The 25,855-nt window shown below is 25.2% G+C and overlaps 1 protein-coding gene across 2 annotated transcripts; it reads left to right on the forward strand.

Annotated features, from left to right (window-relative positions):
- The first annotated feature begins 120 nt into the window (after positions 1-120).
- On the forward strand, positions 121-21,676 carry LOC129973014 (low-density lipoprotein receptor-related protein 12-like). Of its 2 annotated transcripts, none has more exons than XM_056087361.1 (10): positions 121-172; positions 574-639; positions 2,664-2,747; positions 5,739-5,868; positions 9,852-10,081; positions 14,351-14,479; positions 15,509-15,698; positions 15,805-15,959; positions 18,019-18,138; positions 19,796-21,676. In XM_056087361.1, the coding sequence occupies exons 2-10, from the start codon at positions 615-617 to the stop codon at positions 20,506-20,508; spliced, it is 1,776 nt and encodes a 591-aa protein (XP_055943336.1). In that variant the 5' UTR covers positions 121-172; positions 574-614; the 3' UTR covers positions 20,509-21,676. The 2 variants fall into 2 exon arrangements, with proteins under 2 accessions (XP_055943336.1, XP_055943335.1); XM_056087360.1 differs by lacking the exon at positions 121-172 and adding an exon at positions 211-441.
- The last annotated feature ends 4,179 nt before the right edge of the window (positions 21,677-25,855 follow it).

The following is a 25,855-nucleotide window of genomic DNA, read 5'->3' on the forward strand; positions in this document are numbered from 1 at the left end:
TAATGCTTTTTAAATCAGAAAGTCTACATCTGTCTTAATATTACGACAAAAGTTTTAGCGCCACCTTTTGACAATATTTACAAGCTGGCATAGAATAAAAAAATATTGAAATTGTTCTTGATGACAGTGTTTTTGCATTTCTATGTTTATGAATACGAAATTTCTTCATTATGTACGTGTTTATGTTTTTTATTTCAAATTTAGGGCAGGGGAAAATTTAAATATTTTATAGAGTATACTATTATACTGTTAAGAGAATATAAACTTTTATGAATTTTATTTTATAATATGATTTGTTGTTTTGATATCGAACACTATTTTTTTTAATAAATTATTCATGTCAATGCTGCAACCCTTGCATAATTTGACCAAATTATTGTCAAAATACTTTTAAATTATAACTAGTTGAGATTCTCCTTGCAGTATTTGCTAAATGCCGTGGTAATTTTGTTTATTGCTCATTTGTTTAAAATCATGAAATATTTGTTTTTGTAGTTTATCTCGACAGCATGAAAACTCAGTAATAAAATTTATGCCATTCTAAATGATACAAATATCTTTCCCCTTTTATAGGTATAATTATTTTTTAAGTTTTGATTGAAATTTTGAGGTACATGGAGTTACTATTATTTACAAAAGGTAAATATTCTGGATTTTTTTTTATTAGTTAAGGTATACAGGATAAATATTATTGATTAGTGGTTTTTCAATTCATTGTTATGAATTGAAAATTTTTAAAAAATATTCTGTTTATGATTCTGTGGATGAAAAATCTCAGATTTTACTTTTATCTTAAAATTAAGATGAAAATTTTCTTCATCTTTTAGCATACAAGGGTAAATATTGCATTTTGTTTATTGTTTTTATGCCCTTATAATACCATTCTATCTTAATTTTGTTTATTGCTTTTAAAATTGATCTGTATTAATAATTGATGTTTGTTCATTTTTGATGTTTTTGTTTATATACTTCTAAAATTTGTATCGATTAATTGCAATGTGTTTTTGTTATTGATATTGAATAAAAAAATATTTTTATGGCCCGCAAAATTTCTGAAAATAGATGAAACTGAAATACTGCAAGATTCTATATTTTTAGAAGGGGAGATTTTTACAATCTTGTGTAACTAGTCATCATGGGCAACAAACTTGTTTATTCAAACTATTAGCTATCCTTTATTTTAATAATATAAAAGCATATCTGTTTAACATTTTTCATTTATTATATAAGATTAATAAACTAAATTAAAATTTGTGCTAAAATATTTTACATATTTTTAAGCAAAAATTTGGCATAAAAAGTAATTTAATAACAATACATTTTTTGAATTGCATATCAATGTATTGCCAGATTTTACAACAAAAAAAATTCAAAATTTTGAGGAGAAAGCAACTACATTATTTATATTTCATGACAGAATAAAGGTGTTTTGGAAAGCAAAGTAAAATAATTTGAAGATGAAACTCAATTTCCAAAAAGTAGTGCCAAGAAAAAAATTAACACATTTATTTCATTGAAGTTTCAAATTCAGTTTAAATTTTGTAAAGAATAGAAAGAAAGAAAAAAAAATCATTGATTTCTTTGCTATAATGTTGAAAACAATACATCATCAATATACATCTAAGTTAAATAAATAAAAAATAAGTTAATGTGTTATTTTAAAATACTATGCCTCATAGGAAAAATCATGCATATCAATATCAACAGTATACCATATATGCTCATTATTTTCTGTTGCAAAGATGACATTTTAAAATTTTTGTAATTCCATTTTTTTCCAACTTAATCATATTATTCTGATAATAATTGCAAAGTTAAAATTAAAATTTTTTGCTAATAAGATAAAGATACATAAAATGAGCTTAACTGAAAAAACTTATTTAGAAAATTTTGCAGGCAAGTGAAAATATGATAGCAAGTCCATAAAATAAATGCATTATTAAAAAAAAAAAAAAAAGCTTTTTTGACCATAGGTTTTAAAACGAAATTGGATTTAATTTCATTACATCATTGAAAAGTGTTGTTGAAAATCGTATCAAAAAATATTTTTAAAAGGTTGATAAAATGAGATAAATTACATTGATATTATCAAAAAAGATATTTTTTTGAAATTGTATAAAAATTATTATCACATAATAGTTTTGGAATTTATTAAAGAAGAATGCAAACATTTTGCTTAATTTTTCATTAATTAGCTCATTAAAAGTGATTATTTTTAAAACATTAAAACATATCTTAAACACAGTGTTTATCTACGTGCTAATAGAAAATATGTTTCTATGGATTCCTATGTATTTGAATGAAGGGAAGAAATTATTGTTAGCTTTTTAGTATAATTCTTTTTAGCCCAGCTTAATTATTTTAATATGTTATATATATTGAGAGAAAAGTAATTACTTTGGAAATGTTCAATCACATTTGTAGAAAGTGCTTAATATGTCAGAAATAAATAAATCTTTTTTAGTGCTAGACCTAAAATATTTCCTATATCATTTCCTAAATATTTTGGAGAAGTTATATGATGTGTTATTTATGTATCTGATGAAATACAATTCTTGCCATATAAATGGAAAATAATGCATTTTATAAGATCTTATAATACTTGATGCAAATATGTTTTTGTGCATTTTTTAAAAAAAGATTTTTATTTTATTTTATTACAGTTATATTTTCATGGTGTTTTGCAAATGTATATAGTTTATCTGAGTCAAAATTTTCTTATCTTCATAAAAATCCATCAACATTTGGTAAGAATACTTTCAGTATAATATATATCTTTTAATTCTAGGTTATATAGCTCAATAAAATTACTGTTTAAAACATGTTTTAATATTATAATTTTGTTTTTGTGTTTGTCGTCAAATATTTTTTTAAAATTCTTGTGTTATTCATGGTTGAATATTCTATTTCATTGTGTTAATAATGCTTCTTATGAATTATATATTAATTAAATTTAATATTGATATAAGAACTTTCCTATTTTAACATTTTTTTTATATATTAGTCAAATTTCCTATTAAAGGTTGAGATTTTTTTATGTGACTATGGAGTGTTGAATTTTTTTATGTTTCTTTATTATTTGTTGTTCATTAATTTTACTTCAATAGCATAAAATATAGATGGTATTATTAAAATTAATTGAGATTGTAACGATTTTTAAACTTCTCTTGTCTATGTTTTATGGATAAAGATTGATAAAACATAATTTCTACAATTCATACAAATGGAATGAAAAATAATAATATATAAAATAAGAAAAAGTTATAATATGTAGATTTATTGAAATTTAATTTTTGTACTTATAATTGGTTTCAGATAAAAAAAAAAACAGAAATGAATAATGCATTTAAACAAATCAAAAACTTTAATCAAAGCAGAGTCTGTCATCTTTGTTTTAAATTCCAATTATAATTTTTTTCATATTTATTTGAGAATGTTTTTTAAAATTGAGATTTATTTCTTATACTTTCTCCATCTGTGCCATAACTAGCCATTCTTTTATCCTGTGTAAGAATTTGTATTTAAGCCCTTAATTATGTTTGGAAAATAATAAAATAAATACAAGAAGTTTACAATAATATTTATTTTCAGTACATTTATTTTAGCTTTCATTCAGCTAATTGCATTATCATAATATTTTCAACAATACAGAAAATTTCTTCCTTTCCTACAATTGATCATAAGTAAGAAATAAACTGAATTTTTTAATATTATATTTTGTTTTGAAGTAGTACTTTAATCATCAGCAAATTCAAAATTTAAATAATGCCAGAATTTGAATCTCCAGAATTTCATTTGAACCTCTAAGAATAATATTATTTTGGATGCGGTAACATTCATTATTATTTTGAATATGTCATATCACTTTTTTCCTTGTAAATTAAATTAACTACATAATCATTAATAACTTTTCTTGATTTTAGATTCTTTTCCCTTTTTTCTTATTTTCCTTACAAATTTTTTTATCTTGGAGAATTTTATGTTCAATGATAATGGGATGAAGTTACCTTTAATCATGATATCCATTTTGTGAATCTGAAAGATTATGCGATTTGTATCCTGAAAGTTTGCAATTAAAACAAAATTTTGCATTTTGATTAATGGAATATAAACTCAATTATAAATGTTTGCCCTGAATCACATGGTGCTAAAATTAATATTATTGCCTTGATCAGAATCATATGTAACAAAAGAATATATTAATTTATTTTGAGAAAGCATTTTGTGCAATTTATTCTCTTTTGAATTATTATGGAGCAACTATAATATCTTGCAAAGTGCCAAGTTTTTCTTTTTGAAATGGTTTCTAGTTTTTGCGTTTCAGAAAATTACTGTTTGTTGAAGGACTAGATATCAAGTGTAGTGTTATATGATCAGTCTGTGAAATTGTGAACTTCTGCACTTCTATTCTCTGGCATTTCTTTTCTTAACCATTTAATAAATTGTTGTGACAGACTTGCATTCATCTGATTTTTTTCTTTATATTTCCTTTCAGTATATCCAGTAGTTGCACAGACATTTTAAAACTTTCTATATCATTTGCTTAGATACTCTTTTATTTCATATTCCAACATTTTTACAACCAAGCATTTTATAGAAGGAAAAAATTATAAATTTGTTGCATATGAAATTATTTATAAAACTTCTCTGATAAAACTCAAAGAATGCATTAAGGAATACCGACGAGATGGTCTATAATACTCAAAGGCTTAACTTTGCAAATCACTTTACTGTACAAATGTAAAATTACTTAACACCAAAACCCAATATAACGAAATTGACCAAACATGTTCATAACATACCTGTTAATGAAATCTTTGAAATTACATTATCTACTATTTTTAACTGTTTTCATAAATACATATATGCGAGAAAAGAAATATAGTGATTATACTATTATTTTCTCTTTAAAACTTTCTTAAATTGGGCATGATAAAATAGGCATATTGAAATATTAATCAGTTTTCCCATTCATTTGAAAGTTTTTACTGGTAACCAAACACTTCTAGGATTTAAGTATGGCAAAAGTTATGCTACTTGTTTGGTTGTTTATTCAGATTCAATAAAATTTGATGGGTTGAGAAAACAGTGAAAATGTTCTCTATGATTAAAAAATAATAATAAAATATCTGCAAATGTATTTTGTCTTCTTTGAACTGGTTATTTTTTTAAATAAATTTTCTGTAATTAAAGGATAAAGATTTTATCACCTGAGCCTGACATAGATGGGATTTTGTGATACTACTGGAATGGAAATTGGCTAATGTATATTTTGGTTTTAGACAAGTCTGATTTCTTTTAATATGTAGTAAATAAAAGGAAATTGCTATAACAATGTAATTTTTCCATATTACACGAAATATGAATGAATTTGTGTCAGTGAAAAAGGAAAGGAAATAAAGTGCTTTTGTAGGAACATGATAAAACTTCACAGGTTTTTTTTTCTTTCTTTCTTGTGTTCTGATTTATCAAAGACCAAAGAATTAATAAAATGGAAGATTTTTTTAATTACCATATAGATTTTCAGTATAAATAATTTGAATTTTTCTATAATTTAGACATGTTATCCAATTTATTTTTCAGAATAATTGCAAAATTAATATTTTAAAAGTCTTTTAAGGAGTCTTTGTGTTTAATATCAAACAATTTAATATAAATCATCTCATAGATTTTTTTATCTAGTTTTTTTTTCTTTCTTACCTAATCAAATTATCCAATATATTTATTTATTTTAATAGATTGTCCGAATTTGGTAGTAACAGAGCCTGAAGGAATCATTTCCAGTCCTTTTTATCCTGATTATTATCCTAGTCATTTATCTTGTGGTTGGCATATACAAGGAAATGTTGGAGATGTTATTAGTATAACGTAAGTAGAAATAAATATTTTTAATATTTCTCATATGATGGATTTTTGAAATTTTTTACTCTTGTGTGTTTTTGAGGGCAGCAGACTACTTTTTATATGGACTGTTGCGTTATTTTTATAAATATTTTAACTGATTATCTTAATTAAATATTGCTTCTATATTAGTAGTGCCTGCTTGCATTAAAATTTGCAATGAATTGCTTTCAAGATTCCATAAGAGATGTAATAATAAAAGTTATAAAAAAAACTATAAAGTAAAGAATAATTTAAAAAAAATCTTTCTCTTAGCACACTGATAAAAATATATTTGAAAATTATTTTTGTCAGTTATATTTTTATCGAATTTTTGACAAATTTTCCTTTTTTATAATTTGCTGTCACAGCCTTGCTTCTTTAAGGGAGGAAAACAAAAAATTTTTCGAAAAATTTAAATATGCTCTCTATTGTAATTATTTGTTATAAATAAAATAATGTAGTTCAGGAAATTTATAATTGAAATTAGTTTGTAAAAACATCTTGATATTTCTGTTAAAACATTTTTTGTGTTTATAAAATGGATTTTTTTATGGACTTCAAGGATTAAATTGTAGTTTTATAGATTGATGCCATTCAGTTGAATATTAGAAATAACAAAAATATGCAGAATTTATATAAAAACTAATTATATTTATATAAAAGCTAATTAACTATTATGTTTCAAATATTTTAAATAACCAAATTTAAAATATTTGTGTTACGTTTCTGAAAAATCAAATACTTATATGCATTATGTTAATTTATTGATTTCTTAAACTGTCAATGTTTCAAAATTTTTAAGATTGCATCTAGATAGAAAATTTCATCTGTTTATTATAGCTTGAAAACTGTGTTTTATATTGTGTAAATCTTTTATTATGTCTGCTGTTCTTGATTTAGAGCTATGCAATTATTTTAAGTCGTACAAAAAAAATTGAAACAAATATCTTGCCATTAAGTCATAATTGAACCTATGTATGTATGTTCACTTGTGCAGCCCAGATGGCATATAGAATAATGCTATCAGGAAAAATGAAACATCCTTTTATGTATATACTAGCCGCCTTTGGCGACCAGCCGGTTCGCCAATCTTAATGTTCGTTAAAATTTTAATAATTAAATATTTTATGCAATTTCTACTTTAATAGCTTCTTCATCAAAATATTTTAAAACTTCAAATTTTGATTATCATATAATTCATTCATAATATTATAAAGGCCTTCAGTCATAACGTAATATGTATCTCTCTCATTTTCTGTTAGCACCCGTAGAATTTATTAAATTCATCTTCAATTAATATAATAATATTTTTTACTGAAACAAAGCATTTTTTTATAATCTGATTACTGAAAATAGAGTCACTCAGCGTTTAAACTTTATGGGCACCAAAGAATATCTTTTTAAATTTATGTAATATCTCAAGAGTTGGTCAACAAAATTTTCTTAGATTCATTATGAGCAGATCGATTAATTAACAATGTTTAAATATAAATGCATCAAACACTAAGAAAATAAAATGAATCGTTTAAAATAAACGGTTGAAAACGGTAGAATTTATGCTTTAAATTAAAGTGGAAAGAATTTATCTTCAATTAATGTAATAATATTTTTTACTGAAACAAAGCATTTTTTTTATAATCTGATTACTGAAAATAGAGTCACTCAGCGTTTAAACTTTATGGGCACTAAAGAATATCTTTTTTAATTTATGTAATATCTCAAGAGTTTGTCAACAAAATTTTCTTAGATTCATTATGAGCAGATCGATTCATTAACAATGTTTAAATTTAAATGCATCAAACACTAAGAAAATAAAACGAATCGTTTAAAATAAACAGTTGAAAACAGGTTTTAAAAAAACTACTTAAAAAACGATGTACTTAAAACTATAAGCATATACAAAATATATATAACTAACATAAATACAATTTACTTACAAAAGCATGCAACTAACCCAAAAATAATTTAAATCATCCATTGATAACGTTGTCATGGCAACAATCAGAACAGAATGCGCATGCGTGAATTTTCTTCGCCGGTTACGTAACGCAAATACGTGATTTTTTTTCTACGCCAGTTGGGGTAACGCTATGCGGATTAGAAATTTTTAATTTCCTTTTTTCTGTTTTATTTTAATTCAAAAGTACTTCAGAATGAATCTGAAAGATCGATTCATTAACAATGTTTAATTTTAAATGCACCAAACATTAAGAAAATAAACAGAACCGATTGAAATAATCCACCGAAGAATTTTAACCCTAGCCTCATTACTGTTGGGAGAAAAAAAAACTGAAGCCTTTCTCGTTTGGCGCTGGGGATAATGGAAGATTTTTTTGGCGAAAAAGTTGGCGGTGGGGAAAATGGAAGATTTTTTTGGCGGGAAAGTTAGTTTTTAATTAATAATTAAAATTCTAATTAAAAATTCGAAAAAAGAAACCCCAGGTGCACATTCCCAACCTCCAAGGTATACATGTACCAAATTTGGTAGCTGTATGTCAAACGGTCTGGCCTGTAGAGCGCCAACACACACACACACATTGAGCTTTATTATAAGTATAGATAGTCATAAAAGTTTCATGTATTTCTAAAGCCAAATATATGTATATATATACTACTATTATAAATGTGAAAGTTTGGAAGGATAGATGGATGGATGCTTGTTAGTCAATCACATCAGAACGGCTGAACGGAATTAGATGAAATTTAGCATAGAGATAGATTATAGTCTAGAATAGGACATAGACTATTATTTATTCCAGTTAATTGAGTGGTTAAATATTTTATTTAATTAAAAACTAAATTTCCCGCCAAAAATCTGAGGCCAAATTCCGCCAAAAATGAATAAGGCTTCAGTTTTTTTTTTCTCCTGCTAATCAGGTTAGGCTTAACGTGTTTTCGACCAAATATTTCAAACGATTCTATTTATTTTCTTAGTGTTCGATGCATTTAAAATTAGACATTGTTAATTAATCGATTTTTCGGATTTATTCTGAAGTACTTTTGAATTAAAATAAAACAGAATAAAGGAAATTAAAAATTTATAATCTATATTGCGTTACCCCAACTGGCGTAGAAAATCCATACATTTGTGTTGCCCCAATTGGCGTTGGAAATTCATGCATGTGCAGGAGTAACAAAAGATAAAGCCATTCATGCTATAAATTCCAATCTATTTCCGTGCGTGCAATGTCACGGGTAAAAGCTAGTATATATATATATACATATACACATACACACACACACATTGTACACTAGCACGATTATTTTTGAAAATTAATAAATAGCATTTTTTTCTTGTCTGAAATTGATTTTCACTATGCCTTAAAGTACTATCATTACTTACTTAACTTACTTATCATTACTTACTTAAAGTACTTAAGTTACTATCATCGCATGATTTTTTTCTTTTATTCTAATTTATTGTTAAAAAATTACCACAATTTTCTTTTTCTATCACATAATTGTTTCTATAATTTCTTGAAAATCGGGAAAAAATTTAAGAGCTGGAAAAGGTTTGTCATAGTAATAAATAAAATAATTACTTTTCCTTCCTAATTAGTAGTAGTATTATGCACTGATTATAGTATTGTAAGTTCCTTAAACAAAATAGATTTCTTTTCTATCTAAATTGTTGATGATCATAAAATCTTTGTAATAAATACACTTTTCCATGTTTATATATATATATTGTTCATCCATGTTCCATGACATCTGTTGGTAATTGTCTGATGACCCACTGTATTACAGAAAATTATTTAATATATTCATGATATTGTGACTCATTCGTGAATGGTACAGCACCAATGTCTCATTACTGCAGTTGAATTCTTCACATTGAGAATTTAACTATAACGAGTTGTAAGAGTCTTGGTAACAAATGGAATTGGAATTCTATAAGTTCTGCATGCATCATTTATTAAATTTCTATGATAACAAAATTTGAAATTTGATAATGATTGTCTTTTTAGATTCGATCATATTGATATTGAAGAGAGCTGTTGCTGTGATTCTCACCCCTGTTGCCTTTCAAATTGGTTGAAAATTTCGCCACTGAGAAATGGAACGGAAAAAATATTTTGTGGAAATGAGTTCCAACATTATCGCAATATTTTATCTAATAGCAATAAAGTATGGGTGAAATTTCACATATCAGAAGTGAAAAAAGGTGGCCGTGGGTTTCAGTTCCATTACAAAATCAGTAAGTACTTTTTATCATTTGTTTGTGATCATGTTGTGAAATATTTGATGTTAACCTTCAAATTGATTGCAAGACTAGTCTAGATCCTATAGAGGAGTCTATCTGTGATGTATTTCAGGTTCCCCCCTCTTCCCTGTTCCAAATCATATATTTTATCAAATTATTTTATTGTTATATTTTTGTGGATTTTCTCTTTTGTTAATTTATTAATTAATTATAAGTAGTTAAGAATTTTAAAATGCTATACTGTAATTCACCCTTTTATTATGTAGCCCATTTATAATTTGTATTTTTAATTTTTTTTAAATCAAAAGATGAATTTACCATATATTTCAGTTAAGAGTGTGAATCATAAAAGGTGATTTTTTCAATTTGAAAGTGTTAAGTTCTTCTTCAGATCTTTTGAATGTATTCTTGTAAAGTTTGCTTGTTTTTTTTTTTTTTTTCTCTTCTTTCTTTTTTGCTTTACATAAAGGTAAAGCATATAACCATGCTTAATCTTTCTACAAAGCAGAAAGGAATTAAACTGAAACAAAACATATAATTTAGAATGGAACTGTTAGATTATCTCCACCTATTTTTATGCATACAGTTATCTATTTTAATGTAATTTAAAAAATGCTGACATATGGAGAGAACTGCACATGATTAATTATGAATTTCAGTTATATTATGTCCTCAATCATACCACTCATATCTCTTAAAGGCCTTAAACTCCTACTAATTTTGTCATGTATAATTTTTCTCTTTTGAAATTGTTTCGCTGATTACAAGCTAATAATGTGTTAACAGTTATTATATACTATGAATAGATTTCACTGTCAACACTCCATATTTTTATTTCTAATTTTTGTAAAACAAAAGTGCACAAGAGGATTTAGGTCTCAAAGAATTAAAAAGAGATTTAAAACCTGTTTTTTTTAGATGCTTTTGATTTAGAATCTAAGAATCTAAAACAGAAATAATGATTGCAAACAACTTTTATGTGCTAGTCACTGAAATGAAATATACTGAATGCACTTTTTCTATATTTTCAATTAAAGTTATTGTCTATAGTCAGTATTTTGTTTCAAATATTCTTAGGCATTTTGTTATATTATAAACATTTTATAAATGATAAAATAAGAAATGTAATTCTAAAAGAGATTAATTAATGTGTTGAGCAATAATGTGTAATATATTTTGGCAAATGACTACACATCTGTAATAAGAATAGAAGTTCCATGACTATAAAACATCAGCGAGAACCTTTGTTCATATATAAACTACAGAATGCGCAACATTTCAGATACTTCTTGAAATTTAAATGTTTGCCAGATTTGAATGCATATAAAAAAGCCATGACTTTAAATTGCATTTAACAAAAGGGGGGGGGATTATTTCATTACAAGGGATATAATGAAATGACATTACTTAAAGTGAAAATATGATGGAAATTGATTGATTGAATATCACTTATTTATGAAGATGGTAGTATTCTGTTGACCCTGCCAATACTTGCAGCTCTTCTTTCTGTATTAAGTGAGGCCATGAGGTAATAATTTTTTCAATTAATTGTCTTGTATTTGATGAATGCCTTATTTTCATAAGTATTATCAAATAGCACTACAAATGTTGGAGTCGGCACTATTTCCTGACCATCTTGACAATTATAACTTTGACTTTGTCTTCATCAGTGAAGTATTTTTAAATTCAATGTTCGTATAACTGATCTTATTTTAGAAATCTTATACAACTATGTTCTTATGCTTATACATTTTTCTAATTTTCCGTTTCACCTAAAATTTGAAATTTAATTTTAAAGGGGAAGTGATTAAATTTTAATTAATCCACTAACATACTTGCGGAACTGGGGCACATTTGTAGAAAATATAAGAACAGAAAGAAGAACCATTCAGCTTTGAAGTTTTATAAGCATTATATAATATCAAAAGATTATTCAATAAAAATTTCTCCAATTTAGTTAAAAAAAATAAACGTATATTACAATAAGGATCTAAAACTTAAGCTAAAAGCACAATTGTTTGCTTTGCAAACTTCAAAGAATTTTATCATTGATTTACCTCGGAACTTAAACAGTATCTGTAATTGCCTCAGTATTTAGAATTGTATTAAATCATACTTTAAACAGAAATTTATTCAATATAAAAAAATAAGTCATTTATAAATCATTATTTATTGATCATCATATATATTTATGTATAAATATTTCATTCTGGAATTTTTAAAAAAAGGTGAAATATTTGCAGCAACAATGAAAGTAATTTAAGTTAATTTACAACAATTCAACAATTAAGATGTTGTCCTAAAATGTTTTTAAAAGATCTTTGAAAATTAATTAAATCTAGAGTACTAATTTATAGCAATTTAGTTGGTAATCTTGAAAAATAGTTTTTTGAATTTTAAGATAGTATAAAGATAATTTTTGTATAATAATATATTTGGCAATTATCAATGAAAAATACCAAAATGTTGTGCAATTATAAATGAATTAAAATTTTAATCAAATTTCAAATTAATTGCTCCCCGAAGCTTATTCCACACTCTAGAATATTTATGTGCTAAGTATGAACCTCTGAATCAGACAGTCTGGCTTGTAGAGCATCAACACATAGGCAGATAGATATACATAAATATATTCTCTTATTATTATTAGAGCAATATTGGCAAAGGTGGTTTATTACAATGTAAATTCATTCAAAACTCTACCTACACAGATTGTCATGATTTTGATAATGCCATTATTGAAACAGTGCATCATTTTAGATAATCATTATACATCATCAGAATTACTTGAATCAGACATTGTTTTGAGTATTTAACACATGTGATTGTAACTGTTAGACTAAGTAAAAGGATTTACTTTCCTCAAAAATAAGAAAAGATATGTCAAAGAATAATCTTTTGATGTAGAATAACCTTTATTTTGAAATAGGAGGACAAAAGAGAAGTAACAATGTTTTCATCTGATATTGTAAAAATAACGAGATACAGTTTTAAAAAAATTGTAAGCAAAACCAAAGGTTGTAGTTGACTACAGCAAAGAAATATATAGTGTGATTATTATGACTCAATACCTTTTTAATTATAAAATAAGAAAACTGGTAATAAAATATTTCAGAAAACATTCTTGTGCCTTGTAGATCAAGTTTTTTTCAAATATATAAAAGAAAAGATGGTAAAAAGTGAAATCTAAACAGGATTTGGTCATTAAAATAGTATCATAAGTCACTAATATCATTTATCGCCTTTTTCTAAACAAGGTCATCCAGCAAATGAAATACCTTGAATTTTTATTTTATTTGAATGCCATTTCTTGGAAATTATACTGCATATGGAGAAAAGAAAGCAAATTCTGCCGGAAGATATAATGGTGTCTTCTACTAAGAGGAATGCAAATGGAAAAAGAATTCGGAGAAAAAATTTAGTTGCAATGTAAAGACAACAGTGTAAGATTTTATATAACACGATTCAAAATTTATAAAACGCAAAATCATTATTTAAATTTTTGAGAAAAAAAAATCCTGATTACTTTTCAAAACTATTTTCTCTTGCATTTTTAAGATATTAGCATGAATCATTTATAACATGCACATTTTTTCATTTAAATTATTTGATATATTTCTTAAATCCCTACATTTGAAATTTTCCTGTCTAATTTGAATAAGAAAATCCAAGTATAAAATTAAAAAAAAAAAATAGTAAATAAACAATTGCATTTATTTCAAAAATCATGAATAAAAAAGGTTCAGCGATTTTTGAACATATTTTGTGAAATGACCATACTATGTCATTAAATTTTGCGTATTAATGAGTTGAAGAGAGAAACCTTTGAAGTTGATTTACCTGTTAGTGAAATTCAATCTTAGTGGCATCAAGAGGACCTATACAAGTGACAATTTACATGACTTCAATTGAACCATATTGTGAAGATTTTGCAGGTATATAAACATTTTCATCAAACCTCAAGCAAAATTATTCAACAGGATTATGTTTGACGATAAAAGTGGCAAGGCAGTAGAGCTTACTTTTCTGATTCTATATCTATTAATGCCTAAAATGCTGCTAAGTTGCATGTGATTTATTATTGTAATGGCTGCCTTTACTTGTGTTAAAATTCTTTAACCTACATAAAAATTGGAAGGAAAAATTGGAGTAATTGAAGTTCATATTTGATTTTGTATTAGAAGACATTTTTGTATATCTTTAGCCAAAACCTTTATTTATCATATGATTATTCACACATAGCTCAGATGTTTTATTTTCCAGTTCCAGGTTCCTCTATTAGATGCAAAAGCAATGAAATCAAATGTCTTAACAGTAAATGTGTGCCTTCAGTATTGAGATGTAATGGGTTTTCAGATTGTGAAGATGGATCAGATGAGCTCTATTGTTCCAGTATGTCTATCTTTATTATATCTTATGCAATATTAGGTGTTAATTTAGATCAAACTAGTATTTATTTCATATAAAAATGATTTAAAATCTTGTTGATAGTTTTTTTATATTACATTTAGAAATTATTTGTTCTATAAAAGGATAATTTTGCCAGATTATTTCATATATCAGATTGATTAGATATTATGTATGAACTGTCTTTTTATGTATGTAATGCTATATACTGATTAACAATAAAAATTAAAAACTGTTTCTTGAATCATTCAAGAGCATCTTTTTAAATGTTGGATTTAAGTTATGCTCGCAACAATTAAATACTTAGTTTCTTAAACAAAGAAAAATCTTCACACTGTAAATATGATGTTCATCTTAATATATGAGTGTATCATAAAATTATTTATTCTCTTCTTTTGATGAAATCTCTCTCACTTTTACAATTTTCTTGACTCTTTGGTGTCTTTCATGCATGAAAAAAATATTTAAAAATTTATATCTTTCTTTTATTAGATCTTTATTATTTATTAGATTTTATTTTTATTATCTATAGATCAAGCTTTCATTTTGCAATTTTGTTACTTATCAAAACTAATCCTTAAAACTCTATGGAGAGGGTTTTTACTTATGTTAAATATTCTAAAGATACTTAATCAAATAGCTGGATAGTTTGCCCAAAATTATTACATCCCATTATTGAATTGTAAATGTATTTACAAGGCAAAATAAAAGCATGTCAACGGTTTCAAAACAAACTGATGATTATATATATATATAATATGGGTTTAGTGATTATTCATTATAAATTGAAATTTGTTTAATTTTTTTTATTATTTTATCTTTATCTTTGTCTTTTTTATTATTTATTCCTGTCTTTATTTATTGAATCCTTATTTATTACTATGGTATTGCTAAAAAAAATATTCAGTTTTTTGCTTTCTTTTCCTCTAAACATTTTTTCAGCTTTCATTAATTTGTATTTTTGTCTTTTCCTTTTTCTTATATTTCAATTGTAAAAATTAATTGTTCTTACAGATCGCTGCTCATCAGGTCGATCCTGTCGTACGCAGTTTCATTGTTATGATGCCTCTAAACACTGTGATGGTGTTGTTGACTGTCAAGATTTTAGTGATGAAATTGATTGTGGATTCTGCTCTTATAATCTCACACGATGTGGAGTTAATTCCACCAAGTGCTATGATCCACTGACACAAAGATGCGACAAGTATGCCTTTTGGTCCTTTTAGAACTTAATACATTTTGACTTTTCAATTTTTATTATATTCTGAGTTGATCTTTTTCTTTTTAAAATAAAAATGTATTTATTACAGAATTTTTGATTGTGAGAATGGTGAAGATGAGGTTGATTGTTCTGTTTTATGCCCTGGAAAAATAATATGCGAATCACGACGTGGTTGTTATTCAATGAAACAGAGGTGCAATGGTGTTACTCAGTGTGAAGATGCTTCAGATGAAAGAAATTGTGGTATGATAACACTTGTATATGATTACTAATCTTCTTGTTATTTATCTTATTTTAGCTAAATAAATGTATTTTGTGAGTATACGAATCAAAGCAAAATTCTGTTTCAGTATTTTTTATATGCATACTTATGCTTTAAAAAAAAACCTGTTTGTATAAAAATTCCAAATTTAATTAAGAAGTAATAAAAATGTTTTTAATGGTATGTTTCTATTACCAATAAAGTGCCCTTGCCCTACTTTTGGATATAATATATATATTCTTATTTTTGAATTCGATTTTTTGAAACCAAATATTTTAATTACTAATTGAATTATAATGAAATTCTTATTTGCTTATTTTAAATAAATATGTAAGTCTATCACCTTATTTTAATTTTGTTCTATATAGTTTGATATTAATACTCATTATTTTTCTATATTGTTTATTTGCAATTTTTTTGTTAAATTTTGCATTTGTTATAAACAAATATAGACATTTGTTGGTAATTGGTTTCATAAATTGATCTCAGATTTTAAAAATGATTTTATAACCTTTTCAAAGGTAATCACATTAAATTATAAAAATCAATCAAAAACTGTTACCAATTCAATTTGCTCCCATAAACTAAAGATTGGAAAGTGTGATAAATGCTAAGTTGCAAATTTTACAATAGAACGTAAATTAAATTTCTGTTAAATTTAAGTATTTAATGCAGTGTGCAACTCACTGAAATTCATTTTATTTTTTTAATCCTTCTCCTTTCTCTACTTTCTTCAAACATTATGATGAGTGTAAATCAACATGAGTGTAAAATATTCCTTATTTCTGCATAATTACTTTTTTACTATGAATGCAGTTGTTTAGGAGTATTTTTATAATATATTGGAGGCTTGAATTGATGTAAAATATATATATATATATATATATATATATATATATATATATATATATATATATATATATATATATAGATAGATAGATAGAAATTACAAAGTTTCCCCAAAAAGTGGAACAAACTTTTTATTTCTCTACTTACAATTACAAAAGTTCTTTAAATATGGTGGATAAATCTATGAAAACAATTTAGCTTCTATGGAGGTTGATAGTAAAAAAAAAAAAAAAAAAAAAAAAAATGAAAATCCTCCATTATGTAAAAGTGTCAATGGGTCACTCTTATATTCATCTATACATATGCATATTGTCCTATATTCACATTTTTGTCAATAAAATTTGCAGAGATATGCCTATTTTTAAATTTATAGATCTACTCACAAATTTTGAAGACATTTATTTTAGACATACGAATTTATTAAATACAGAAAGATGGTCATATGCAAATATTTGTCTAATCATCATTTCAAAGAAATTTAGTAACCATACATAATGTTTTTCATTTTGATTAGTCAAAAAATTGCAGTGGTGACTTTATCAAATATATAAATATAATACTTGTCATTGAATAAACTCGTCATAACGCAAAATGTTGTACTTTTCCATGATGATTATACTTATGAAAACAGTTAACTGGTTAAACTATGCATTTTATAAGATTGTTGAGATGGAATTTGATATTATAATAAACTGTAAAGGATTTCAAGTTGTGCAAAATTTCTAAGGACAACAGGCAAGGAAACTCATTTTTTGAATTGGTATTTTTATAGGGGGATTGGAGTGAGGTGGATATTTTCTGCTTTTCCTATTTCTAGCCTTCAGCTGATTAATTAATAAATAATTATTATTTATAGAATACATAGTTAAAAGATTGGAAATGCACTTTTTTCATGCAGAATTATATTATAAATCTGTAGTTCATTTTTTCAGTATTAATATATAATTATATTTTGCTATCTATTTATTTTAAAACATGTTTTATGTTCTTTAATTTTATAAAATTATTGATACTTATATTGTATTTTTTATAATATTGAGTTACTTTTTATAAATTCAAGATTGTGCTTTTTTTCCCCCGTCTATTAATTGTGTTTTTTAATGGAAATTTTCAATGCTTATATACAATATATATGCATATATATTTTTAAATTATATAAATTATAATGTATACATATTTTTAAAATTACAGTACCTGAATTATGTAATTATGAGCATGGAGGATTTCTGTGTGATAATGGTCGTTGCATTCAAGAAATATGGACCTGTGACCGTACAGATGATTGTGGTGATGGATCAGATGAAAGAAACTGTAAGTATTTTTTATCTATGCTTATATATATATATATATATATATATATATATATATATATATATATTACAATCTGTTGCTTTGCTGGTAACCACCTTTGTGATTAGAGGCTCACAAGTCAAACTATAATTGTATTAAAAAATACTAGTTATGAGTTGTTGTTTTTAAAAATTTCTTTGTTTGAGAACGTTAAAACTTCTATTACACCAAACCATTATCCAATGGATTCTACTATGGAGATTTCCAAATTGTATTTAAAGATACTAATGAGCACTTTGTATCTTTTTTATTATTATTATTAAAGTTTGAGAATACTCAATTTATGTTTTTGTTTCTGTTGCTTCATTTTGGTAGTTTGCAAACAAATCAAAATATTTACTCATAAATGGGCTGATCTGATGGGTGCTGCGCATAAGAAACAAGTTTTGGCTTAAAGATTTCATATTTGAATGGAAGACAATTTAACAGACTACTTCCCAAAACCAAATAAAAAATTATTTTAAAAAGAAGGCTAGCTAGCTGCATAGATTATAATGTAACAGGACTATTTTAAGGAATCATCGAGTCTGCTTTTGTTTTGTCCTGTGTGTATTTGTTTTAGTTAAATATATTGTGAAATTCATTAACATGGTGTTTTTTGCTTGTTTGCACAAGTCTTGCAACAATGTAATTTTAGTGTTAAATATCAAATCTATAATTTGATCTTGATTTGAGATTATAAAGCTTATTCTCATTAGTTCATAGTGTATTTCCTTTATATTACAAAATTAAAATAAAATTTGCAAAATTTTCTTATCAGTTTTAATTATATGATATTTAGGAATTTTTATGTTATTTTTATTCTCTGCTTCATGAATAAATTCAAATTTATAGAAACTATATTGAATGCTAATATTATTGGTGTATCTAAACTAAAACAAGTATTCCCTCCAACTGTGCATTAATTAAAAAGTTATTTTAATTAGTTTTTGGGGAAGAATGCTTGTGAATACAATTTGTGAATGTAGAAGCAGAAAAGTGATAGAAGAGCTGAATTAACAATTTACTCAAATTTTAAATTGTAGTTTGCATTTTGCTAGCGTTAGAAATCTTTTCAGGTTGGAAAGATTTATTTGCTTTGCTTTTTGGCCAATTTCTTAATTACTTAACCAACTTACCTGTATTAATATATGTAAGTGCTTCACAAATATTTAATACTTTACCAGAATTATATATATAACTTCATTCTTTTAACATCGGGATTTCTAGTCTTCCAAGATTTTTTTATTGAATCAACATCATAACACATTCTCAAAATAATTAGTACAATCTATTTAGTTAGCTTTGTTCAGGAAACTAAACAGTTAAATAATTAATAATAAGTTGAATAGAAATATATATTGAGACATAATTCAAGCTTGTCGTATTTCTGCCTTGTGAATGGTTTTGTAACATATATGTAATGTTATTTTTATGAAAGTAATTAAAAAAATTAATGTAAAATATGCTTATTTGGATATAAAGAATGTAGAAAAAAAATGTGGGGGGGGGAATCAGATCATTGATACTTGGTTATTAAATCTTTTCTGCTTGTATCATAATGGTAAAAATTGCATGTGTACCATTAACACATTAGCATGTGTACCATCCTTTTAACAAATATGTTTGATACTTTTAGGTCTCAGAAATAGTGTACTGACAGCAGCATTGATGGGATCTTTGATATGCGCACTCTTGCTTGTTATTGCCATCAGCTGCACTTGCCGACTACACGCACTTCGAATGCTGGAAAACAGGCTGTCTCAAACCAGAGAGACTCCTCTGTCACGCATGAGCCGTGATTTTTTTTTCCGCGAACCTCCACCATCTTATGCTGTGGCTGTTCAAGGTGATCCTCATCGTAATCTCTGTGTTGAGAATTTGCATTACAGCATACCAGTACATCGCAGCCGTAGAAGAGCGAGACGAACTCGTCAATCAAGAGCTGCAAGTCGACCACCAATTGCTAGTTCTACCACAGCACATAATGAAAGATCTGGACCATCCAATCCACCTGTAATATCAGATGTTGAGTTACTTGATGATACTTTGCCTGTATCATTGGAAACTGCTACTGTAAGTGATTTATGTCAGTTGCAAAGACCAAGAAGCAAAAATGAAAATTGTTCTGCTGACTCTGATGAGTTGAAAGAGATAAGTTTGCCTAATGAAGTGAATTGTCATAAAAATGTGAGGCATGAGAATGCAAACTCTTCTGATAATCAGCATAATGTATCTATTGAAACAGTGAGCTTAGAATCTTTAGGTACTGTAGAAAGTGAACCAAGTAGTTCACTGGTGAGTGATAATCGTTTTTACTGTGATAGTGATACTGATCCTCTCGTTGTTTAAACAAAATAACTCACTTTAATATCTTGTCATCTGTTAATTTTTAATATTAATCTTTATCTTACAATTGTAAATCATTTATATATTTTATGTATATAGCCACATTTTACATAAGACATAAAGTTTATCTTGTTAACATAGGTCATTTTTATATTATGTATCTTAATGTCTATCTTAATAATTCTTCATGTTTTACAACATATAATTAAATTATGTCATCAGGAACTAACCTTTAAAGTGTCTTATATTTTTTAAATATATTTTGAAGGAAGAATATTGTGCCTATTGTTGCTAAGTTATAACAAAAAATATATTTATAAGTTGTAGCATACTGTGTGTGCTGTACAAAAGTAAGGTGCCTTATGTAACAATAAGTTTTTAACTTTCATAAGACTTTGATTTTGACTCACATACCTATGTGTTGGTCACTGCATTTTAAGATATATTCAATCATTTCAAAAGATTTTTATCATAATATGCACTTTCAAACTGATTTAAAATCCTTATTTTGTGTGACATGTAACAATAAAATCATAGTAGAGTGTAACCACTGATTATAGATCTGTTTTGAGCTTTTAACTTTAGGAAATTACTTTTCAAAACCATTCAAATAAATAAAAACTTTTTTAAATCGTATAGCTATTAAAGAGAAATTATAGAGGTGCATTAACTGAAACATAAATAATTTACTATTGAATAATCAAATGATGCAGGACCAATTCAGTCAAAAGTTAAGTTTACAAAAGAATAGGGTAGATAATAGGTTTGTAGGTAATTTCTTAAATCTGATATAAAAAAAAAAACCTACATATAAAAATGACTTGCTTAAGCTTCTAACAAATCACATTCTCTACATTATACTAGGTATTTTAATTGCTTTATTATTATTTATTAATTCTTGATTTGCTGTACAACTAAAATAATGAAAACTAAATAATTTTAAAATTTTTTAATAATTTTAATTATTATTTTTTGTGTGTGGGTGTGGGTGCATGTAATATTTTTCCACAGTTCAGGATATCCCAAACTTTTAAACATTGCTACTCACTTTTTCAAACTGAATCTCTAATGACTCACTTATCTTCAGTGCATTTACTTTCATCAGAAGTGAGCACCATACATTCTATCCAAAAGAGGTTTTATGGGCCATAAAAGTACTTCTGTGATGGGGGGGGGGGGAAGTATTTATTATTACAAAGAAATGTTGCAAAGAAATTTCCATTGTGTACCTTCATGGAGATTTTAAATCCACATCACACTTTTATAAATTGTGGAAAGATGCATTCAAGATCTTGTCACAACCTACCAGTGGATCTTGTCTTGCAATTTGAGATGCCTTATCCTCAATTGCAAGTCATTATTTTTATTGAAATTTGATAAATGTCATGCTGTATTTAGATTTAAAAACTACTTTTCACTAACATTGCCTTTGACAATTTCTGTTGTAGAAATAAAAGTAAATTTGACTTAGAAGAATATTATTGATAGTGATTATGTATTTTTCTTGATAAATATATTTCTTGCATCTCAGTTTTGTGATAGATCAGAAAGACTCTTAATTGCACCAAAGACCTAATGAAACTTTCATGTTTGAATTTGATGAACATCTTTTAAAATTTTATTTCAGTTTGTAACTGATTTGATACAATGTTGAATTTTCATCCGTATTAGATATAAAGTAATTATTGATTTTTTATGTGTTCCAAATTGTTATTTCATGCCATTGATGCTGTTATAATATGGCAATGATAATGTTATAATATTATACTATTATTAAATGTTTTAATATTAAAATACAGTTTGGAAGTGATAAATATGAATTCCAAGTTGCATTTTAAAAATGTAATAATCTTTTTCTACCATTGTTTTGCTGAATCCTTTTTGATTGAATTTAAAGCATAGATTTCAATAAATTATTCTTTATTTTTGCTATAAACACAACAATGAAGATAATTGCATTTTTCATTAAAAATCAATAGAAAATCATTTTAGTGATTTTTTTAAATAAATAAATAACAAAATTTAAAATTGCAAAAAAATGCAGATTTGTGTTTTTAAATTCCTAGCATTATTTTGAAAATAAATCAAAGGGGAAATGAAAAGATTTCAAAATCAGTATAATGAATAGTAACTTGCGAATATTAATTTGTTAGATGAAGAACAAAATGAAAATTTTAGTTTAGCCATGAAAGTAAAATGTAACTGTCTTATAATTAGTCTCTTTGGCTCTATCACAAGTTAATAAACTATTTATGTCTTAGAAATAAATAAACAACTTTTAAATAAATACATTTGAAAAAAAAGCTTTTAAAAAATTAATGAAAATACAAATCAGAAAAGCAAGTTGATATAGAAAACTAAATTACTGCTCAAACCATTATGATTACTTTTAATTATTGTTCAAATAGCATTGGAATGAGATTTGCTTATATTACATGTTACATCTATTACATATTTTCAGACTTTCATATTACTAGATGAAAGTTTGAAGTTGATTATATTGTACGATGTTCATACTAATATTTTGGTTATATATTGTCAAAATGGCATTTTAGCATCAAAATGCAGTCAATCAAATTGTTATTCTGGATTCATGGTTATTTTTCAATGTTTATGATTAAATTACTTATATATTATTAAATTCTATTTGTTGTCCTATTTTTATAAAGAATTACATGTTGAAAAGGATCATTTTGATCCTAAATTACATACATTCCATTAATTTGTAAGCTGAATCAATATAACTTCTAAATTATAAAAGTAAAATTAGTTTTTGTTCCAAAAATTTTTCTAATGTATGTATTGTTTGGCTTTTCTTTGTTAAGATTTTATTCCTTGTAAATATTGAGTGTATTTATCTGTATATAAATATATCTAAAACTTACCATAGTTTTAATGTTGATTTATTGTTTTTGTGAAGAATTTTAAACATCTATGATAGTCATTTCATTAAAAACAAGGCAGTCCATATAGGACTTCCTTACTCTTTCAAAAACTGCATTTTTTATGGAAATCTGTTATTGCCTTAAAATTTTATACAATTGTTGATATTATTTTCTGAGAGAAAAAAAATATGTATGGCTTTTTAAAACAGAATTATGAAGTATAAGGTTGTGAAATGAAAACAATCAAAGTATTTAATTTTTACTTGCTTTTATAAAAGAAGAAAATATATTTTTCCAATCTTATCTGTGTATGTTCTATAGAATTTTGCAATTTCAACATTTTTGTTTGTTTGTTTATTTGAAACTTCTCTTCTGTACTTATAGATATTAAAATTTTATGCAGAAATACCTTCTTTAATTATTTTTGGGTATTTTTCCACAAAAGTGAATTAAAATAATGTAAAATTTCAAATTCTTTGTTAATGGAAAAATAAAATCTGGTTTTATTTTGCATTATTTAAACATTGAAATAGTTTATAATGTGTCATAAATTGGAATATCCCCATCTAAAAAAGAATTCTTCTAGCACAAAGAAAGATTGGCTAATCTTTGAGATAAAAAAAAAAAAAACAGAACTCCATCTCAAATAAAAATTTAAAAATTTTCCCAAAACCATAAATATTCATTTACAAATAAAGAAATTGTAAAATAATTTAATTATACCTTTCAAATAACAAAAATATACTCTCATTGATTTTAATCAGAGAAGTTATTCTTTTTATATGATTAGTTCATAATTATTTATTTTTAATTTTAAGGTATTAGTATTTATTTTTGATACAAATTTATATTTAATGAAATGTGTATTATGAAATGATAGCTTACATAAATATATTCTTGGAAAGGAAATGAGAATGCAGATTGAGCATATGATTTTTGCCATTAAAAAGTAGAGAATGCTGTAAGTTAATCTAGCATTGCATTTAACAACAAAAGTTTAACAAAAAAATTGCACGTCAGTTCATAGAACCCTAATCTGATAGTCTGTTTATATAAAATTAATGATTAAAGTTTTATGTATCTTCTAATATGGATCACATCTCATGTGTGTAATTTTGTATTATATTTTAATTTAATCAATATTCAATATTTTTGTTTAAATTTAGCTGATAATTTCTAGCATTCATGTGAGTTTCTTCATTAAAAGTGGAGTATGAAAATTTCTGCAAAACTTTAGGTATATAATTTTACAGGTAAGAAATTAAGATTGTTGCTGAATAGATATGGGGGGGGGGAGAATTTAAGAATAATTTTGTTCTTTGATTTACTGTAATTAGAGAATTTGTATTCGTTCAAAAGTATTGATTTATAAATAGGTATTTTTGCATTCATTTTACTTTTTTTTTTAACTATGTTTATTTGTATTGTGTTTGTTTGAAAATAAGTTCATTATGCTGTGCTTTTCTAGAATGTAATATAAATAGAACAAAAAATAATTACATAATTTGATACATTATTTTTCATTTAAATGTTGGAATTAATTGAAAAATAACTTTTGCCTTTAAAACACTGTCAGACTTCTAATAAGTTTACTTAATAATTATGAGTATTATTAAAATATTTAGAATTTCCTTTTTTTTAAGAAAAAAATATCAAACCCAACAATTTTTCATAAGGTTAAATAAAATGAATATTTTAAATTTTCTTTTCAAATAATAATACAAATATTTTTATGATGCAGTCCCAATAATTAACATATTATTTGAAATATAAAAATAAATTTGTAGATGTTTTTTTTTATTTGACTGAAAATTTAAGAATTTTTTTTAATTGGTCTTTCTCACAAACAAGTTGACTTTTTATAGAAATGTATAAGTGATTAATTACCACTTGAAGACCTTTTAAATGGTCATCATAAGGCTTATAAGAAAGAGCTTCATGAAATTTAAAAAAAAATTCATTTTAAATCTACAGATCAGTTACAAAGGATATCATATACTGTTATTCAAAATGAATTATGGCTCAAATGTTTATTGCTTTTAAATTGGTATCATATTCAGACCTAATTAAAAGAAATTGCAATACTTTTTATAATTTTGTCCACAATGTTAGCTTGATTTTTTTTTTTTTTGCTGATGAATTTTTAAAAAATTATTCATTGTTTTGTAATTTGGAACACAAAATTTCTCTCATATTGTTAAATCTAATGGAGTAGATTAAATAAAGATTGAATTTTCCCATTTTTTTTTTTTTTTTTTTTTTTGTCCTCCAGCACATAGGGAATTATTAGGAAAATAATAAAGCCAATTTTCATTTACTGTTATGAGTTTGTTGTTGGGACCAATCTATTTTCATGCTGAAAAGGTATTACATTAATCAAAATTGAAAGTTTATCAAGGTTTGCTTAACACTTTTTCTTTACCAAATTTTGACAAGACAATTAAATGATATTTTTATGCAAACTG

This window comes from Argiope bruennichi, chromosome 6 (genome assembly GCF_947563725.1).
Source record: "Argiope bruennichi chromosome 6, qqArgBrue1.1, whole genome shotgun sequence".
Classification (NCBI taxonomy): domain Eukaryota; kingdom Metazoa; phylum Arthropoda; class Arachnida; order Araneae; family Araneidae; genus Argiope; species Argiope bruennichi.

Coding starts and splice junctions, on each gene's coding strand:
- LOC129973014 (XM_056087361.1), top strand. CDS start 615: ATGGAGTTACTATTATTTACAAAAG. Junction 640..2,663: donor GTTACTATTATTTACAAAAG/GTAAATATTCTG, acceptor ATTTTATTACAG/TTATATTTTCATGGTGTTTT. Junction 10,082..14,350: donor TCAGTTCCATTACAAAATCA/GTAAGTACTTTT, acceptor TTTATTTTCCAG/TTCCAGGTTCCTCTATTAGA.